The sequence below is a fragment of the Microplitis demolitor genome, chromosome 5, assembly GCF_026212275.2.
Source record: "Microplitis demolitor isolate Queensland-Clemson2020A chromosome 5, iyMicDemo2.1a, whole genome shotgun sequence".
In the NCBI taxonomy this organism is placed as follows: Eukaryota; Metazoa; Arthropoda; class Insecta; order Hymenoptera; family Braconidae; genus Microplitis; species Microplitis demolitor.
Window position 1 is genome coordinate 5,504,791 of NC_068549.1, and position 22,678 is coordinate 5,527,468.

The 22,678-nt window shown below is 28.7% G+C and overlaps 1 protein-coding gene across 4 annotated transcripts; it reads left to right on the top strand.

Annotated features, from left to right (window-relative positions):
- Positions 1-726: 726 nt before the first annotated feature.
- Positions 727-20,468, top strand: LOC103575961 (elongation of very long chain fatty acids protein AAEL008004). 4 transcript variants are annotated; one of them, XM_008555970.3, is made up of 8 exons: positions 727-1,192; positions 11,678-11,812; positions 14,781-14,971; positions 16,019-16,099; positions 16,767-16,850; positions 18,473-18,529; positions 18,608-18,713; positions 18,794-20,467. In XM_008555970.3, the coding sequence occupies exons 2-8, from the start codon at positions 11,755-11,757 to the stop codon at positions 19,294-19,296; spliced, it is 1,080 nt and encodes a 359-aa protein (XP_008554192.1). In that variant the 5' UTR covers positions 727-1,192; positions 11,678-11,754; the 3' UTR covers positions 19,297-20,467. The 4 variants fall into 4 exon arrangements, with proteins under 4 accessions (XP_008554192.1, XP_008554194.1, XP_008554193.1 ...); XM_053739447.1 differs by lacking the exon at positions 727-1,192 and adding an exon at positions 1,679-2,024 and having other exon boundaries at positions 18,794-20,468; XM_008555972.3 differs by lacking the exon at positions 16,767-16,850 and having other exon boundaries at positions 733-1,192.
- Positions 20,469-22,678: the final 2,210 nt, after the last annotated feature.

Sequence of the window (22,678 nt, forward strand, 5' to 3'; positions counted from 1 at the left end):
CTATGCACTTTACGCCCGTATAAAGTTCTCGGGTCATTTTTACACCAAATTTCATACAGTTCCTGCTATAGATACATAATTAAATTTTGTCAGAGTAAAATATAACTTCCAATACAACATCAATTCTCAATATATAACATTACTATATTATCCTTATGTAAGAATACCGTTGAATGAAATCATAGAAAACATATTTAATATGTGAAATGTAATATAAAAATATCCATACTCAAGCGGGAAGTAATAAAATTAGTTTGTAATTATTTAACACATTACAGCCTTTAATTTACTTGTTAATTCAGAAATAATCATAATTGATTTTTGCTTATCAATAACAATATTTTTACAATTCATGTACATACATCCGTATACATTTATATATACATACATATACACAATTAAATATCTTACTCAAATACAAATCACGTTCAATATAATACAAAATAATAAATAAATAGTAATAAATAATTATCCTTGCAAATTTATAAGAAGTAAAGGTTATATTACTTCCGGTAACCTTATAGAAAAATTAAATTTATATATTGTTTGCTCATACAGGATATTTGATAGGTTGGTGAAGGTTCAAAGATCACCACTATGTTAACAATGTAATCTTTGATAAATAAACGATGATTAAGTATAACACCTTGAAGTAATAAGGAAAAATGAAAATACGCTAACGCATTGGGGATCGTGGTGAGTAGAGTGTCGTTGAAGTATTGCTACTGCAAACCGGCTGTCTGTCAGTGACAAGGGGAAGGAGAGAGTTGACGGTACCAACATGGCGCTGAGGTTAAAAGCAATGTTCCATCCTAATATTCAACAGTCCGCGATTGTTGAGGGGATAAAGTCACGTCGGTGCCGCGTTTTATCAACGCCTTTAAAAATTTATCGTGTCACTTATGAACTACTACTACTACTACTACCACCACCACTACCACATCTCTTATATTTATTTATTTTCCAAGTTTAACGCCAAGTAAAATCGTACATTGACGAGTTCACTTCTACTTCGCTTTCAATGAAAATTATTTATACGAAAACAGTGACGGCAATCACACTATAAACGTGCAATAAATTAAATATAAGAGAAGATAAATAGTATTGAGATTAACATAACGATAAAATAAATTAATAAGTGTATTAGATGTGTTGTGAGTTTTAATTACTTTCAAACGGAAATATCATCAAGGTAAGACATTAGTAGTTCAATGTTCTGATAAATGTTATATTAGTTATATTATTAATTATTAAATTTGATGACACGTTAAACAATTGATAGATAATAACAAAATAAAATTTTTGAATCGGTTTAATTGTTATGTTTCACTCATTTTGTATTAAAAACGATTCTTTTACTATCAGTCGAGATGTTATAATCACACCGTGTGATCCCTTCTACTTGTCTCAGTGCGGCAACAATTGTCTGGTTACGCAACGATGATTATCTATCCACGAGTTACGAGCACTAGCGACAAAGTGTGTCAACCAGTACTTCAGATCATATTAAACTAAATAAATTGGCACATTCCCTTCTTTTTCGACTGTCAGTGGCACTCTGAAAAAAGATGAGTCAGCTTTGCTCATTCACTTTCGAAGCACGTGGCTTTGCTGTGGTGTTAGACACTGACACTAGTTGCTCGTACAACGCGGATATATATTCGCGTATAATTCTTTGGTTTTGTTTTTTTTTTTGTAACATGTTATCCTTGATAAAAAGCGGAAGTTTGTAAAATATGTGACTAGTCGAGAACACTGTTTATTATGATTAAAAAAGACTATTGAATATCGAAATAATTAATATAATGTTGATGAAAAAATAACTGAGCCGTGAAATTTGAATGGTAAAAATCTAATAGACATTTGACGGTATCGTGAATGAGCCAATCGTCACTTGAAATATAATCAAGCTTACATAAATATAATTTGTCGCTTAGCGGCTTAACAATATTGTATATTTATTTAAATTCTATTTTGCTCCCACAATACCAGTTGCGTGATGCGGTTTGAAAATGGCTCGAACGGTATGAGAATTTTTAATACAAAATGTCTTCTTAGTTATTTAAAGAATACTCAAAGCCTTCTTGGGATTATCAACAATTAAATAATTATAATTACTGATACTTATACTTATCAATTTTCTCATTAAAACAAATGTTATGTATGATTATATAAGAAAAAATTTAATCGGTAGATTTAAAGTTATGTCAAGAGTCTGTGAAGTATATAGTTGTAACTTGTATTGATGTCTATAATTATATGAAATTGTTTTTTAATTGAAAAAAAATATATATATATTTCAATGAAGTTTTTTTTTTTTTTTTTTTTTTTTTTAATTAAAAAATATCTTAAGTATTGAATTAATAGAATAAATCTTCCTTGATTAGATGTTATCAAATGGAAATTTTTTCATTGCTGAAAGTTATTAATAGTCATATTTTTTCTCCGAAAGATTCTGATTGTTTGATTTTTTTAATCAAATATATATGTATGTATTTGTAAAAAATAATTGTGGTTGATATATCAACAGCTGGAGTTGAAGTTACCACAAATAGTAGTAAAGAAATGTCAACGCCAACTTAGAATAGAGTTAATAAAAATTTCAATGACGTCAACTGCAGTTGCTAAAGTGTACTACATATTGTGATAATGGGTACAACTTTTTGTAGTGTACGTTATCACAATAATAATCTCACAGCGATCTTATAATTGGGAAAGACTTTATTGACTATATATATGTTGTACAATAATATGTTAAAAAATATAATATGAAAGCTTATATAAGATGATTCCACCTCTACTTACTAACGATCCAGTATTGAGAGGTCTATACAAGTCCAATGCGTTAAAGCGACAACCTAATAGCAAAGCTATGCACTTTCCCTGGTCGTTCGACTGGCTTGATGTTGCGCTGAGTATAATTCCAGTCTCTTAAACTCTCGACACTCAACCTGCTCACTTATGATGATGTTCACTATTTTAATTTTGAAAAATATTCATACTTATATATCACTGAAATAAGTTTTTTTTGTAAAGTGAACAATAAATGAATTTTTTGTATTGAAATATGATCTTTTTATCTATGAGTACACCGATAAATTATTCTTGTTTGAAATGCTGTCATAATATTGCCGGATCATGTTGGCCACCTGGCGGAAATTTAAATAAACACATGCAGAAATTATTATGACCATAGTAAAATTTCCAATGGTTATAGTAATTTGGGATATAATCGCTGTCATTTTTTTACTAAGGGCATAGTAATTTTCGCAGGTGATTTAAATTTCTGCGGGTGGCCAACATGGTCCGACTTTACTCTCTGATGAAAATTTACCGGACTTTCGTCTGAAAAAATCTTTAGAACTCTAGAACTGAGTTTTTCAGACAAAAGTCCGAAAAATGTCCGACGGATCTATGACACCATAGTATTTCGAACACGAATAATTTCTGTGTAATATTAAATCTTAAATAAAAAGACCGCCAAAACCGTTTGATGAAGAATACGTCAAATTAACACATTAGTTATCAATTTCGCATACTATCTATTTATTTTTTTTATATTATTTTACGGACTACACGGAGAAATTATTCTTGTTTGAAATGCTATGGTGTCATGGACGATATTGGCCATCGGAAATTAAAATAAACACATGCAAAAAATATACTATGACCATAGTAAAATTTACAATGCTGACAGTAATTTGCTATTTAATAATGGCCTAATGGTTATCTAATGGCCATAGTAATTTTTCCATGTGTGTATTCAAATTTCTGCAGGTGGCCAACATGGTCAACTATACTAGGACACGACGTAAATATATAAGGATCTTATTATTTTTAAAATAAAATGCGAAATGTATAGCCAGCTTGGGTAATTTTGGCATTTAAGGTTAACGTCCACTTCACAAATAATATAGAGACAAATAATTTATTTATTTTTCATAGTAATTAACAGACAGCTTAGAATTTTAAAATATCCTAGTTCATGGGGAAAAAAGCCCAAATATAATTTTTAAAGTGTAATTAACCCTTAGATGGCTTAAGTTACTCAAGTTGACAGTAATGGAAAATTTATGAGGATCATACTTTAAAGAAAGTTGATTGAATCGTTTTTAAGAACAACAAAATTATACTGATAAATATGAAAGTTGCATTTTTATGAAACTCTAAAAATTATTTTTCATGTGGTTCTGAAAAACTGATTCGATATGATTTCAAAAACATAAATCACGTTGGAATTATAAATTTTTATTAGTAAACAAATATACGTAACAGAAAATATACATGACGATTAGTGAATACGTATGCGCTTCCCGATTGCTGCATATTATTTCATAACAAAATTATGAAATATATAAAAAATATATATTTATTTTACTAGTTTAATTTTCATTTATTATTGTTTCTATAAAATATATATCATTGAAAAATATTGTCATATTTAATATATAATGTCATGTAGTGCAAAAGTGTGTTTTAAATTTAAAAAAAAAAAAATAATGTTATTCATGACTTTTTATGAGTCTAATTTTTAAAAAAATTTTACGGTATTCTCTTGTCAATAAATAAACAACCAAAATAATTGACGTTTGTTTTATACGTCAGAAGTGAACCTCATCAATAGCACGTAATGCGAAATTAAGAAGCATAAAACTCAAGTTGAATGGCAATTTTAGTTTACGACTAAAAATATCCACCATTTTATTGCACATTTAAATATTTTATTTCTATCACTAAACTGTTTTTGAGGTATGTTACAAAAAAAATTCAATATTCTCAATTGCCTTTTTCTTATCAAATTATGTTATTATAAATTTTTGTTATTTTGTAAACTTCAAATCCAGTTCAATTAAATTTCAATTTCAATATTCATGATCCATGAAGAAAGTGAATTTCGAGAGTTTATGTATCGGTAATTTATACTCTTTCAACGCAACATTTCGTCGATTGTTTTATTACTATATACAGCTTTTTCTTACGTAACTTGTTTCGTTTTTTCTTCACAGTTATTGTGTACCGTAATATATACTGTAGTCATTTTTACTAGTTATACTTGAGATATATTTAATACAGATAATTATTTTTAAAAATTTTTTCAAATTTGTCATTTTAAATATTCAAATTTAAATATTGATATTAAGTCGATATTTTTTTCCATTAAAAAAAAAAAAAAAAAAAAAATCTGTAGAAATCTATTTAAATGATATTTTTAATTGAACCATATGTATATATATATATATATATATATATATATATATATATATATATATATATATTCAGACATTAAATAAATTTTTTTGTTCACTTGATCAGATATTTATTGCTATAGGAAAAAAAAAATAATAACAATAAAGAATTGAGTTTTTTGTTATTTACACTTGAGATTATTCTCATAGGCTTGTAATAACAATTAATTTACTATATATTTTTTTTTCAATATTTCCACATGCGGAAAACATTCCTTAGTAATTATTCTACCGAACGTGACATACATATCAAATCGAGCGTGTATCATAAACTAAATTTACGAAGTAAGAGAATATCATTAATACTAAATTCTATCGAAACTATTGTTGAAAAAAAAAAAAAAAAAAAAATATTATGACGTTCTAGTTGACAAATTAAAATATAAACACTACAGCTCAATAATTTAAAAAACTTTAGTTAAGAAAATTATCTTATTAACAAATGTAAAATATACATATGACATTTATGAATGTTTTTGAATTTATGCAACGTTTTAACCATTTGTATAAAATGGTGTAATTAAATATGATAGTAGATTTTTATTGAAGTTGGATATTTAAGGGTATTATTTCGATAAATTGAATTCGATTATTAATTAATTACATTAAAAAACTTTTTGTGTAATACTTTTTTTTCTGAGATAATTGAATTTTGTTGATCGTATGGTGGTGTAGACACTTTTGAATGGAGTGAATTGTGTCATGAAGCTTGGCTATACTTTACCTGGCCCCTTTTTGTCTTACCATTAATGTATACAATTTTCGCAATTCTCAAGTATTTTGCTTGCTCGGCGCGTTTTGGTTGATCCGTCAGACGCCCACAGTTTTGCAACTAAGGACGACGTAAATCGACTTATTACTTGTACAATCAATATCATTTATACATCAGTGATTATAAGTATTATCTAATATCGACATAATATGTTAGATTCTCATGCTAACTATAGTCATTACTTTCTTATAGTCAACGGCAAATGTTTCGTAATAAATGCACGTGTATATGTATCTATATATATATATATAATACGATATAAATCTGTAGACTCTGCCTGTACATTTAATTTATTTTTCAAAGTTCGTATTATATATTAATTTGACGATTTTCCGATTTCAATTCTGTCATTTTTACAATTTTTTCTGTCTGTATGTTCTCTTATAACTCAAAAACGGTTTGACCAATTTTGATGAATTTAGGGATACAGTAAAAACAAGCGATTGTATAAATTATAGATTATATATAATATCGACAACTATATATGTATGTAATCACAAAAAATTAATTTGAAAGTAAATGTGTTTATTTAATTTTGACTGCTTATTTGAAAAAAACTTCTAACTGTCAACTGTTCATGTACTACTAAGTTATAGACCAATAGACATTAACTTTAGTACGAAAAAATATTGCATGTATAAGAATCTGCCATTACTGATATTTTTTTTAGAATCAACTCCGAGAGGAGTTGCCGTGGGCCCAAAGATAAAAATGCTCCTATTTTTAAATTTCAAAACCTAGACTAGAATTTTGGAATAGATCTTTTTGACATTTTTAAGAGTTCGCCATCTATGGTAATTTTTTACAAAATTAACCCTGAAGAGCTTTGCGGTGCCCTTATTAAAAACAGGGATTAAAAACGATTTGTAATAATAAATGTCCATAAGAAGGGCGATTTGAAAGTGATCGAAGTATTCAAAAGTATTAATAATTTTTTTTTTCTAATCATTTTAAGTCACTTTCTTTAATAAGGCCCATGGGCCCGAAGATGGAAGTGCTCTCGTTCTTAACTAATAAAAGATCAAGAAACTTGAATTTTGGAACAAATGTTTTGACATTGATAAGAGTTTGCCATTACTAAAAATGCTTTCATTTTTAACAATGGATTCCACCCCCTCAGATGAATTGTGTAGTATCCATTCTAAGTAGATTTTGATGTATTTGAAGACAAAGTATTACTAAAGTTTTAAGTCTATGGAAGTTATAAGTAAAACATGTGTTTCTATTTTCGACACGTCTGTTTATTTTTTTAGAAGTTTATTTTCCTAATACCCGTTTTGGTATATATATATATATATATATATATATATATATATATATATATATATATATATATATTCTAAGGAATCTAGTTGCCATATTTCAATTCGGATGAACTCATAGTCGTAAAATGTGAGTGTTCCTAAGTTTCACACTTTTTTTTTATTTTAGCACTGAACTATACTTTCAATTGTAATGATGTAAATGTCGTGATCTGAAACGTTTATTTTTTACACCGATCATCATTTGTTTTATGTGACTCCATTTTGTAATTTGTAATGTGACCAGCATTTGTTTTATTCAATTTTATTTTTTAATTAGAATATCGTTTGTTTTACTTAATCATCATATTTACATAAAATTCATATTCAATAAAATGAATTTAAATATGTCAGTTGATTAAAATTTAGATAACTATAATTGATCCAAATAATTGTTCACTTCAATTAAATAAAAAATTTTGCTTCGCTCAAGAAACAAATTTTAGAGACTTCTTATCTCCTGGTTCAAGGCTTGTTTTTTTTTACATGCATATGTGCACAGTAAGTTCGATTTAATAAAATTACAAAACTTTATTCAAAATTTATGTAGTTATTCCTACATGATTTCCTATTAACTTCCGCTATGAATATTAAAATTTTTTATGATAAGGAAAACTATTCATTTCAGTTCGATTTTTGAAATTCAATTTTTAGTATATGTGAATAGTTCCCTAGAAGCCATTCTGTCTATTTTCAGAATAGTAACTAAATGCTTACATTAGTGTGTACATATATGTCCTAATAGTTTGTGTGACTAGGACCGAATACTTTCGAGAGTAATCTTAGCCAACGATTGATTACATTTTATTTGATTCGGACTTGATCGATCTTTCAATTTGACAGGAGAAAATATTATTAGCCTTTTTTTTTCTTGTAGCTAATGAGATTTTAATGTACACTGTGAAAAATTCCCATTGAATTTTACTATGAGTGCATTGTAACCTCGGACCATAAGAAAACTGATACAAAATTTACAAGTGTTCCATAGTAAACGTATGCGCATAGGTCCCAATTGTGTCGTCTGCGCATACCGTTTACTATGGGACACTTGTAAACTTTGTATCAGTTTTCTTATGGTCCGGTGTTACAATACGCCCATAGTAAAATTTGTTGGAAATTTTTCACAGTGTATATTAGCAATACCATTGGCAAAACTAAACATGAAATTTGTAATAGGTCCCTAGGAAACAATCCATATGGGAATCCAGCCTAAATTTCAATATGGGTTCCCACATCCATTTTCAAATGGATTACCATATGATTTTCTATAGGAATATCAATCTGGTTTTTTTATTTATATACGTGTATCAATAGATAGACATCAAAATCTGGATACCCCGGATTCTATAGAAATGACTTCTACGCGCAGATAAATTTTTAGTAAAAATTACCCAAAAAGTTTGACACTGTGTGGGCATGTGGTAAATATTAAAATTTTTCCCATGTACATTGTAAATTATATGACTTAATAACATGCAAATGAAAAATTTAGTTACTGACAAGATGTCTTGACAGTACCAACTTTCATGGGTAATTTTTACTCAAAAATCCTCTGCGTGTATAGAAACCCAGATTTCACAAACAAATCCATACATCTAAGTTCGTATGTCAAGTTTCTATATGGGAATTCAGGTACCCATAGATTCCTATATGGGTTTTCCATATACTCATGGTTTCCTACATGAATTCTTATATAAATCTATACACAACTATATTAATTCCTATAAATTCTTACATAAATCCATACTTTTCTACATGGATTTCTATGGGTTCCCATACAATTCCTCATGGATTTTTTTGGTATAAGTATCTTAAAAAATAGTTATAAAACGATATAGATTAAATGTTGAATGAATATTGTTTTGATTTTTATTCCGTACTAAAGTAGTATAAAAACTATGTTTAATAAACATCAAAATAAAGTAAAAAACAACTTAAAATTACCATTTTATTTATGTAACCAGTAACATTTAAAAAATGTATAAATTTTCAGTTCAATAATAAACAATGTGTTAAAATTTAGGCTAAATTTTGTGTTATTACTTCACATAAACAGGTTATGTTAAATAAAGTGTTATAATAACACAAATATTTTTACAGAATTTTCTTAACACGCAATTTGTGTAAATTTAATAAAAAGTTTAACTTAGAATATTTAAAATTTTTTAAATATTTTTAAATATATTAACATTATTAGAATTTATTAAACAATTAGTTATATGATACTTGAATTTTCATTAAGTGAGGAAGCATGTAGGCGTAATTGTTATAATGCACTTGTTTAGTAGCTTATAAAGTGCACAAAATGACCTCTATAAGCTGCAATGCTTATTTCTACAGTTCTATGATTGATTGATGTCACGAAAAGACTAAGGTCATAACCACTCATATATAAATGGTTATTTAAGCAAATCATTGACCTTTAGTGTTATTGAAATAATATATAAATATTTATTAACTTAGCTATTATCATTGTAAATGAAATAATATTAAACGTCTTCATGTGCGTATTAGTTTTGTCGTCATAAAAATATTGAATTTCAGAATAATACTCATAGTAAGCGAGACTTAATAACCGCATTATCAATAAAAACACATTCAATATACGAGCAATAATATGAAGCTCAAAAATAACAGAAATCGCGTGACTTGAATACTTTTTTATATATCTGATAATTAGGTAACTTCATATATATTATCAATATTTTAGGTTAGCTTATTTCAAACATTTTTCTATTCGAATTTTGTATATTATGTTTGATAAAAATCTACGAACATTTTATTGTTGTTGTATTTTTTTTTAAATTTCGTGTTTTTCGAAATTTAAAAGTAAAGGAAAACAATGAAAAATATAATGTAAGGTCAAAGACCTAGTATTCAATCAGGACATTAGTACTCGATCCCTCCGATTGGGTACTAGTTCCCTAATCGAGTACTGGGCTTCTAACCTCATCTTTATTATTTAATTTGTAAAAACTACACGATAGAAAAAAAAACAAAAAAATACTACTATATATATTAGTATCATATATTTAATATATCCATGAATATATTTAGTGGCGTGGAATTGTATGGCTACACAGATAGAAATTTTTGGTAACAATTACAATATATTATGGGAATGGCTCCTATATCGTATGTTAACAGGTTTTTTTGAAATATCACTTAATAGGACCCACCCATATGAATGATGGTAACCATTTCTATTTATATTGGTTAAATTCCTATATGATTTAGCAATTGTTCCCAAACAGTAGTGACTATTATTATATTTTGTACTATATGTTATCATATATTATGATAATGATTCCCATAAATTATGGTCAAAATTACTGCAATGATTACAATATTATTATAGAGATGGTTACCTTAATATTATGGTAACGATTACCATAACCCTTAGAAATCCCTCATATTATGGGAATATTTCACACATATAGCTGCGGTTTCCATGATGCATGAGGTTGATTCCCATGCATATCTAAAAATCGTTTTAATGTGGGTATAGGATTTATTACTAGGTGACTATGGGAATTATTCTCACTAGTGTGGTAATCATTACAATGTAACATAGTGAATAGAACTATTACCATAATTATAAGCATTGTTCCCATAGTTACGGAAATTTTTCCTAAAAATTATAGGCGTATTACCCAAAATTCCAAGTAATTAATACTATAACGTTATGGGTTGATATTTCATAAACCTATTAGGAACATGTACCATAGTTTTCTTTCCGTGTAAAAGATGTATACTTCATATTGTAATTACATCAAAAACTGTTATATTTCGTCATACCACCCAGACAGCATTCAAGTCGGAATGACTGCTTTACGATGTCTTTTTGAAGGCGTCCTCAAGAAGTCTTATAATGACATCTTAAAGGCGTCATTTTTAAGAATTCTTGATTAAGAGTTCTTGAAGACTTCATAAATAATACGTCAATTTTATGACGTCTAAATGTATTCATTTTTTAACTTCTTTATGAAGTCAAAACTAGGAGCACCTTAAAGACGTCATGGTAAATTCATACTAAAGTCTTATTTGCGAAGTCAGAAAAAAGAAATCTTTTTAAAGACGTCTTATTGAATTCGCTAGGTGGCTCATTCGACATCTTGAGAACTTCTTAAAGACTTCTTTAAGATGTTGATGAGACGTCCAAATCATAAATAGGAACGCATTCAGAACTCATTAAGACGTCATTTTGCTATCTGGGCACCCGCACAGAAAAAGCAATTTTGCCCGTATATATTCTGAATATATACTATTTTCGTACGGGCATTAGGGTTTTGTTTGCATTTTTATTAAAATTTATTATTTTACTTATAGTTTTTTTTTTTTTTTTTTTTTTTTTTCAGAAGTGGAGAAATAGGAAGACTTTAAACGTTTGTCGAGTGATTGAGTTGAGACAACCAACGAATTTCTGCTCGGCAGAATGTCAATTGTCATGCAGTATGTAGACCGATTCCATGAAATACTGGATAAAAATGCGGGTATGTAAAAAATTTTGTATTTTTCGAAACTGTGAAGAAAGTATATTTATATTTTTGCCACATAAGAAGATATTTGAATATTTTAAAATTTTTGAAAACAATATATTTACAAATTTTTTATTAGCTCATCTTTCGCAGTATTTATGGAGTGAATACTAATCAGATAGGCAGTGAGAGGGAAACCCCGCGTTACAAGGTCTTAAAACCGGCACTAACCGTGAAAGGATTTTTTTTTTCATTTTATTTATTACGACCCTGAATATGCTTTGTTTGTCTGATAAATGTCTAGTATAATTGTGATTTAAAAAAAAGAGATTTTTTTATTAAATCGAATTCACACATCTGACCAATATCATATGACACACAATTAATAAGTATGAAAAAAAAAAAAATCAAACAAAACAAGGCGTCGATTTTAAAATGTTTCTTCTTTGTTTACTAGGAGTAGAATATTTAATGATAAATTGCGTTATTTATGAATAAACAGTACTTACTTAAGTAGTAAAGATCGATTTAATATTTCATTGAAAATATGTTTTTTATATAATATATTAAAAAAAAAAAAATCATCATGAGTAGTTCGACAGCCTTCGGCAATCACTCAATTAAAGTGCGTCGGTTGTGCTCATTACTTATTTATATATAAGGTGACTGCATATTCTTGCATCTGGTTAGCTTAGAATTTATTGCATAAGGGAGGCATTTTTCTGAGACCGTGGGTTTTGATTTAAGCAAGATCTCTATTTCTCGGACACAAAATTTTTAAGGCTCCAAGAAAAATTGAATAGTAAGAGATTATTTTAGAATTTAGTAATTAAAAAAAAATCCGACTCAAGGTGACTGAAACGCGTAATTTAAAAAATTTGACAGCAGACCCAACTTCTTCGCTTCGCGTTTTAGGGCTTATTTAAAATTCTCTTTGAAGCATATAAGTGTAACAAAAAACGTTTTGCTAATGTGTGTAAAAAATATCATTTAAAGACTTTTTTTTTCTAAATAAATTAGTGACTACTTGGCCGATCGATTTTAAAAATTAACTTAATCTAAAAATTTATTTTTCATTTGCTGGATCTCGATTAAGATTTAGTGATAAAATGAATTTAAATTATCACCTTTCATTGATTTTAAAAATAAACGATAGTCCGTCGGCTACCTTTCATAAAACAAGGTGAGTTAAACCGTTTAACCTATCAACTTTTTTCCCGATGGTAAAAAATTAATTGATACCAATCAGCAACATTGATACACACAAAAAAAATGTTATATTTCAAGGAGGATAAAATTAGTGCATCTACACAAAAAAAGGCTTCTCCACGTCCATTAAAACCACATTCAGTAAAAATCAATCTGATTCTTGGATATGATAAATTATTATTAATTTGTAAAAAAAAAATTATTGACCGCAAAAACTGGCATAGACTTGAATGATTAAACTTGCACCCAATTTAACTCATAGTAATATCCAGTAATTGCAGTTTAATTAGTTTATTTGTAAGATTATTATTTTTTTTCACTGATAATCATATAAAGTATCAAATTTGTCAAAATAACATCTACAATAAAATAATAGTATTACACTGTAAAAATGGCCCCTGAGAACCCGGCTGTGAAGTGTAAAATAACGGTGTAAAAAAAGTCCTCGGTGTAAATGATATATCCGTGTAATTTTAACACGGTGTAATCTACTTTTTTTACACCATTCCGTGTTACTCGTTATAGTTTTGATTAATGAGCAACAAATAGTCATTGAATATACTACTAAATACTTGAATTAACTACTTTAATTTTATTTAGATATTAAATTATATTTTCACCATACCTGCACCGAAAGTTTACATTCCTGCCCTGTTTAGAGGGAAGAAAGTCGTTCTTTTCTTTATGAGAAAACACATGATAAAAATTAGCGCATGCGCCATTCTGCCTACAGAGGCAAAAATTTACCCTTCTAGGTGCAGATCTGATAAAAAATCGTATAAACACCACGGCGGAAAGTAGGACGTATCAATCCGTGTGTCACCCTCACTTTCGGCTCGGGTAGGCAATTATACATGCGGGTTGTAATGTTCTACTTCCTCCCTAGGTATGTAATATACTATTTGTTTAAAACAAAAACGTGAACAAAATTTTTCATTTACTGCGCAAGTACAACAAAAATAATACCGCCCTACACTGAAATATATATACATAGATTGTAACATCCAGTAACTTATAGTTGATAAATCTTCTATATTGAAGTATCAACACCTTTAAACTAAAAATAACAAGACAATAATTTATAGCAGTGAAGAAAGAGGCAGGGAAAAAATATTAATTTAAATACAAAATGACCGCTGTTTCAATGTCAATGTGATTGGCTGAATCTTGTCGCGTTATAATTCAATAAGAAGAGGGCACCTGTTTTCTAGATATTCAAATCTTTTAAAATAAGTTCCGCTTTCTTTACAATATATATAATATCTATATATACTATATATGAGTTAGACCACACCAAGAAAGATCCTTGGCTTCTATGAAGCTAAATAAAACAATTATACTGAAAGTTTCGGTGGTGAAAACAAATAGAAATCAAGTCAGAAATTGTCCTGTTATTGGCATTGAAAGTCGACAAGGCTTTTGAATGCTAACCAGCTCGTCCTTGAGACCTTTCATCAGGACAATGTACTGAGTACAGTATCACGATTTACGCTATTAGTCGATTGAAACAACATGTTTGAATATCACGTTCGTTTACTGCAGATCGAGTAAAATATAAATGACCAAGTAGTCAACAAAATTACTTTATTACAGCAACAGTTTTAATTTACATAATTTTTAAAAAATACCATATATATTTTTATAAGTTTTCGTAAATAGTATCATTTATCACTTGATTCAATCAATTAATATTTAGTTTGAATCCATATAAATTCGTTTAAAGGTTTTTTGATTCTATAAAACTAATGGTGAATTTGTTAATTTTTTATTACAGATACTCGGACGACCAATTGGTTTTTAATGCACTCACCTTTTCCGACGTTATTTATATGTCTGTCTTATATATATGTCGTGAAAGTATTAGGCCCAAAATTAATGGAAAATCGTAAACCATTTGAATTGAAAAAAGTTTTAATTGCCTACAACTTATTTCAAGTTGTATTTTCAGCATGGTTATTTTACGAGGTAATTATTTTTTTGTTAAATTAATAATTCGTGGATATTTTATTAAAACATGATAATTTTTTACACTAATCCTGTTGCTGTAACATGAAAATCCCATTGCTGCAATAGGATTTTGTTCCGTTGCTGTAACATGAAAAGCCTGTTACTCCCACAGGACTATGTCCTGTTGCAGCGCCTATTTTTTTCCATGTGAACTACCATGAGGATCTTATCAGGTTAACATAAGGTTTGGTTGCATAAGGCGAACCTGACAAGTTCGTTATCAAGACCACATTAGAATAGCTTCATTGAAAAAAACATTTGCCATTAGGTAAACCTCACATTCTCTAAGTAATGATCCTAATACATTAGATCACATTTCAGATTTCATCAAAATCTTTTGTTTTTGTCGCGATTTAATATTTTTTAAAAATAATCTCTTATAAAGAAATCCTTATAAGGCGATTTTGATACCGATCTCATAAATCATTAGTTTCATCTACATTCGGTCTCAATCATACAATCCTGATCTGATAAGGTTAACCTGAGTTGGTCCTTGTCGGATCCTTATGATAAATTGTAGACTATACCAAAATTTGTTTCCATTGATTAATTATGTTAATCAAGTCTGTAGACAATAATACAAACAAGGATTTATAGTACAGTAAAATCTCCGTAATGTTAACACTCCTGTCCAGGACCATTCCGTAATGTGAACAAATCCTGTCGCACTAGACCAATACTCGTGTCTTATGTGCGCAGGTCTGCGCTATCAAAATGCGCAATGTACGAAAAAAAAAAATTCATTTTTAGGTCAGGGTTTAATCGTATAGATGCAAGTGGGAAGATTTGAATTGCTCGCCACTGAGGCTTTTTTTGATTGGTTGCGCGGAAAAACCTAGTGGGAGGATTGTTAACATTAGGGAGAGAATCTTGTTAAATTTGGAGAGAGTGTAACATTACGGAGAGTCACATTAGGGAGATTCTACTGTAATTTCCTATAATTTTTTGATTTTGTCATACGGTGATTTGAAAATATTTTTGTTTATAATTTTGGAAATATCACAGAGTCTGATGGGAGGCTGGTGGGGCCATTATAGTTTCCGTTGTCAACCAGTGGACTATAGTGACAATCCAATCGCGATAAGAGTAAGTATATAACCGTTCTGTGTTTTCAACAGGATAATATCGTGATATCACAGATGATCATCTAATGACCTTAATAATCTTACATAAATAATTTTATAAGTCCCTGTAGGCTGGGATCTTGATGATATTGAGAATTTCATGGATACTACTGTAGTTAGCAGCTTTTCTTGGCTTTTTCCGATTCTATAATATAATATAAATATATACATTTATTATATAGCTATTTACGGAGACTTTGGAAGTTTCTAATCTTTTCATAATATACATTTCAAATCAATAATCATTACTAACAAATTTTACAGCTACATTGTAACGTTATTATAGATCTTTGCTGGGGATTCGTGGAACTAAAATTACGATACAACAAAAAATAAAATTTATAGGTTAACTCATCGCAGAACTTACTCAACATCGGGGTTATAAGGCAGCAAAATAGAATCGCAACATGGACGGCTATATAACCATCAAAATATTACGACTTAACAGACTTAAATACACAAATTTCTTTAATATTTCTGTTCTTTTTAAATTGAATGATTTGTAGAAATTAAAAATGATGTAGTATCAAAGGGATTATAATTTCCGAATGATACTTAACGTAATTTGGTGATGGTAGTTAAATACATTGTCTGATCGCTAAACGTCATCTTGCTGGCTGTGGTTACAGATAGGAATGTCCGGATGGCTGACGGGAGATTACTCACTAAAGTGCCAGCCTGTAGACTACAGCGACCGACCTCAAGTACTGAGGGTGGGTGTCCTGGATTAAAAACTATCAGTCGAGATTACGAGAACAGCTCGATTTGTAACAAATCCTAGTGTAGTTTTTATATAACTTGCTTTAACTTTTTGGTGCATACAAAAAATTGATATTTTGGATTCACAAATGTAAATGTGCTTCAGGCTATTAACATAAGAGGTAACTGGTCAAGTACGTACCAGTCGTCATTATTTTCTTTCTCTTTTACTTGTCATTATGCTTAATTTAAAGAATTTCATTAAAAAAAAACAAGGAGTTTTTATATTTTTTTGAAAAATTTCAAGATTTTAAGTATTCATATTTAAAAATCATACTTTTAAAAATGTTATCATCTTATTCAAAGGATACATTGAGAGAAAAAACTGATTTTCTGAACTATGAAGAACATAGTTCAATAAAGTCTCCACTACTACCCTCAATTCAGATAACTAATATATAGTTGTAAAATGTACGATATCATAGTTGTTTTAACTGCGTTATAGTTCAATGAACAATGACAATAGCGAACGTAACTAAGTCAAAAATGCTATTCTCATTACAAAAAAATAATGAAAAAAAATCCTTAATTATATTCGTCGACGACTTAAATGATGCTAAGTTAATGAAATTATAATCGTACAATTGCTGAAACATTTGTGAGTTTGCTGAAGTATAAGTTCTGAGAAGTGATATTAAATAGTTACCAAAACAAAACAAATGCTTAGTTAAAACAACTGTTTTCAAATAGTTTCGGGCACAATGATATAGTTCAAGAAACTGGAAATATTAGTTAAGATGACTATTTTTTCATTTTCATCCCTTTCTAGTTACCACAACCATGCACTTTTCTCTCAGTATAGGTAATTAAATTACTCTTCATTAATAAAAAATTTGTATGAGGTTTTTTTATTGTTGAAAACTCGTTTAATTATTTAAACACGATTTTAAATATCATTTTGTTAATACCAAGACAACTAGGATTCTCCATAATTTTACAGTACTCTTTGTACGATGTATGTTTTGATAACATATTTCAATTAGTAAATATTTTATAGAGAAATTTCGAAAATTTTGGTTTTTGCTATAGTTCCCGGGTCAAAAAATCATAACTTTATTTTGGCGTAATTTTACAAATTGAAAATAAAGCAAGTCAAGTTTAAGTTCGGCTTTTAGTAAATGGAAAACATATTTTAAGATATAAAAACACATGTGGTTTTAAGTTGCTTTTGACTAAGTAGTCTTACTACCGATTTACGCAAGCTAAATCAAATTAAAATCACGTTATGATGAATGCGCGAATTTAAAAAAAGTGCAAAGTTTAAGAAAGACCCGGGTGATTTTTGCCCATTGTATTATATTTTATAAATTGATAATAAGTATTTAGAAAATGTAAAACTCTTATTCAAAAAACTCTTTGTTTTTTTTCCGTGATTCTTTACATTTAAAGTAATGAATTAAAATGATTATGGTTTATTCACGTATTAATATTATTGGCTCTTTCAAATCGTACCTCATAAGTATAGCCTTAAAATTTTTCTCGTAGATTAAAATTCTATACTAATACTTTGTTACCGCTTACTTATTTATTACAAATAAATCAAACAGACAATTATAAATATTATTTTTAAACATAGATGGTCCATGCTAGTTGGTGGTACTATTTCTCGAAATTCACAGAATTTTTTGACACAGTGAGTACCGATAATTTATTTCTTACAATTTGATTTTTTATAGTTCTAGTAATATAAATATTATTAAATGCCTTGCAGTTCTTCTTCGTTCTTCGGAAAAAGAACCGCCATATTTCAACTCTTCACGTAATTCATCACGGATGTATGCCAATGTCAGTATGGTTTGGAGTCAAATTTACTCCCGGTAAATTTTATTTTTTTATTACCAATTTATTTTACATAAATTACCAAACTATTTACCACAATTTATTCGTACTTTTGTAGGAGGCCATTCAACTTTCTTTGGTTTACTCAACTCTTTTGTCCATATCGTCATGTACTCTTACTACCTCCTAGCAGCTCTTGGTCCCCAAGTACAACCTTACCTTTGGTGGAAAAAATACCTCACAGCTTTTCAAATGATACAGTTTATTGCTATTATGATTCATGCATTCCAGTTACTATTCATCGAATGTAATTATCCAAAAGCTTTTGTATGGTGGATTGGACTTCACGCGGTCATGTTTTTATTCTTGTTCAATGAATTTTACAAGCAAAGCTACATTGATAAGAAAGCACACAAACAGGCCAAGGAAGCAAAAATAGCAAACACCAACGGTACCGCGGGTAACCACATGGAAAATGGTATGTCCAATGGCGAGAAGCATACAATTTCCAATGGTAGCTCACAAGTAAATAGGCGAGATACTACAAGCTATCATACAAAAGATAAGAGTACTGTTGAAAATGATATGAATCTTCGAAAACCATACAAAATTGTAGAATGACGTGAATGCTACAATGGCGAAATTAAAAAAAATTATTTTTATAAATCGAAAAAAAAAATATATATATAAACTATGAATTCTCATCTACAATTTATCGCTCAATTTTTCCGGTAAAATCACCGGAAAATTATGGTGTCGACGCTTCTTTATCTTTTATTGCATCGATGCCGAGAGGAAAGAGTTTTACAGAGTTATGTATAAAAATAAGCATTTTTTTTTATTATTTATTTGCATTTTTAAAAAAGCGAACAATGGAAAGGTTAAGTTAACATTGGCTCGTTAAAGATATTTTGAATAAATTAATTCCTCGATGCATTTAAGATTTTTAGTTTGTAAAAATTCATTATACAAGAAATAGAAAATTCAAAAAGATTTTTAGGTTATATAAAAGTTTTTCTATTAATTAATTTTTATAATTGAAAAGGAAAGAAGAAATGTAAAATATTGAACGTCGAACATTTACTGACACCAAAATGACAAAGTAAAAAAACTGTATATATATAGATAGATTTTTTTTCAATATTATGAATACGAAAGTAAGAAAAATGTAATTTAATATCGACGATATTTGTTATTAAGAGTATCTGAAAATCTTAACTTTTTTAATTTATATAAAAAAAAAATAATAATTAATTAATAATGGCGCGAATACATAATATTTTATAATGTCTCTTATACGCGGCTCTTGTACATATTTGTTACGTATTAAATAATAACTTAATAACTTTGAAATGAGCTGAATACAGTTTTAAATTAAATCGTTTAAATAGGAATAATTATTACGAAATATATCAGATTATAGATGATGTATTTTTAATTTATTAACATTTTTATAAGTATATGTATAAAAATGAAGAAGTATCTAAAAAAAAAAAAAATAAGATATGTATACCTATGAGAAAGTACTTGAAGTGATTTTGTTGCAAGGATCTCAATATAGGTAACCTTATTTTTTTGTTCATTAATTTAGTTTTTCGTTCTCAACGTACCTAGCTGGGTTTAGCATGCTCATTAATTTAATATTCCATTTTTTATGTTAATCACAATTAAAATAACTACGTATATAATACACATTTATACTGTTTTAATAAATTGGTAAAAATAGGCTTAATTTATTTTGGTAAATAATTTTAACTACCAAAATATTCAATAAATATATCAATTTAAACAAAAACAAAAAAAAAATAAATCAATATATTTAATTAATTTTATCCCCGTTTTCATCAAATTTTCAGATGATGGAGACATTCCCAAATAAGTTGTAAGTATATAACGTAAGTAATATGTATGTAAAATAACCGTTAATATATGAAATATTCGGAAAAAATGCCGATATATTTTAAAGAAACCAATTTTGATTTTTGAGGTGGCTTTTGAAGCAGTCTTTCAGTCTCTGACCCTGAAAATTTTTTGGAAATAATTAATTGAACGTTTCTAATTTTATTCGAAAAAAACAATTTTTTGATATTTTTTCGTTAACGATATCTCTTAAACAAATAATTTAATTTTGATCATTGGGGTCGCATTCGATGCGGCTTATAGAGTTTTTAATCTGGATGGATTTTGGAATCAATCCATGAAGTAAGTTAGAAGTTATTTGAAAAAAATATTTTTTCAAAAATTTTATTTTTCGAATCACCCCGAACATACTGTACTGATTAAGCTTAATTCTTCACGGATTGTAGGAATTGATAAGCCACTTCGAAAGCCACCAAGGATCTAAATCGGTTAATCTGTTAAAAAGTTATAAAATGCCCATCAGGATGTACAAATTAGTAATTATATTTTTCATTACACTTAAATTTTGACGTAGAAGAACCTTTTTGAAAAGCATTATCTTAATTCTTTTGGTTTAATTATAATTAATGAAAACTTAAAACTGGCAATTTATGAAAAAATTTTGCTGCTATTTTTTTTAATATTTCCTTTTGTATAGGAGCGCCATCTATTGATCACTTTTTGTAAAAACATAGAAGTATGTATTACGTAATTTGTTTTTTCACTACAATAACCCTGATAACACAAGTTGATCGTGAAAAAGTTGGTCATTCATTAGTTTCCGACCAACTTGACGACAAGTTATTGACATTTTCAGCTTTTGCAACTTTTGGCTACAAGTTACCGCCAACTTTTTCAGAAAGTTGGCGCCAGTATGGAGCCACAACTGGAATGCAAGTTTCTGAGAAAATTGAAAGGAAACTTACCGTCAACTTATGATAGCCAACTTTTGCAAGCAACTTTTGCCACCAACTTTCTCAGAAAATTTCTATCAACTATTGGAGGTACCAACTTGGCCAACTTGGTGTCCAGTTGCGGCTGCAAATTTCTCGTCAGTTTTTCGCCAACTTGGCTATCAGGGAATAGTAATTCTTGGTTTGGATTGAAAATTTTTTTTTTCTGAAAGTATTTTTTAGTTCAAGACTTTAATTATTAATTAATTTTAAGCTGCGTTTTGTTCCGTATATAAATTGGTGTTAAGGCTAATTCTTAAGATTAATTATAACTACAGTAGATAGTAAAAAATGAAAACTACATTATCAACTACATATAATTATTAACGAAAAATTCTCTGATTGCTACACGTTCTGTTTCGAAACTCGGTGTTCAGTGTTTTCGGTTAATTTGACGTAAAGTTCTTGCTGTTCAAGTTTTAACTATAATATGATTATAGCATGAACCAAAATTTGGTGTAAATCTACTCCCGCATTTAAAAGGCGTTAATAAAGTATTGCCTAAAAGTAACGAGAAAAATTCTTAAAGTAATTTTGGATTGACAGAAAGTTGCGGGAAATAATTTGAAATGCAAAAGCTTGTCCATCAAGTTGCAATCAACTTGACGTCAAATTTGGGCTGTAGATTACCATCAGCTTGCGATAAACGGCTATTAAGGATTGATAAAAAAACGTTCTATTTTCTACATTTGTATTATTTATTTTTTACTTTATCCTAAACCAATAAAACTGTGACTGCGACTATTGAAATTTAAAAATTGCATTCATGATCTTTATTAATGATAGGTATACCTTATAAATATAAGATTTGAATATCAAATGTAAGAAATCTTAGAAAAGACCGGACTAAAAATTTGTAACAAAAAAAGCTGTGCTGAGTATGTGCCTTGGCATCGAAGGAGTTTCAAACATAGACATTTTGATGTTACAAAAAATTTCTGTAAGATCTGAAAAAGAGTGGGAAGACAGAGGAAAAAGAGAGGGGACAGAACGTCAATAGAAGCAACTACTGGGAATCGTAAACGGGAAACAGGAAGGGTGCAAACATAGAGAAAGAGAGACTATAAAAGTGAGGTGGAATAGCTTGAACCGCGCGCATATACCAAATAACGAGCAGGGGTGAATCAAGCAACGTCATGGGGTAACATCGA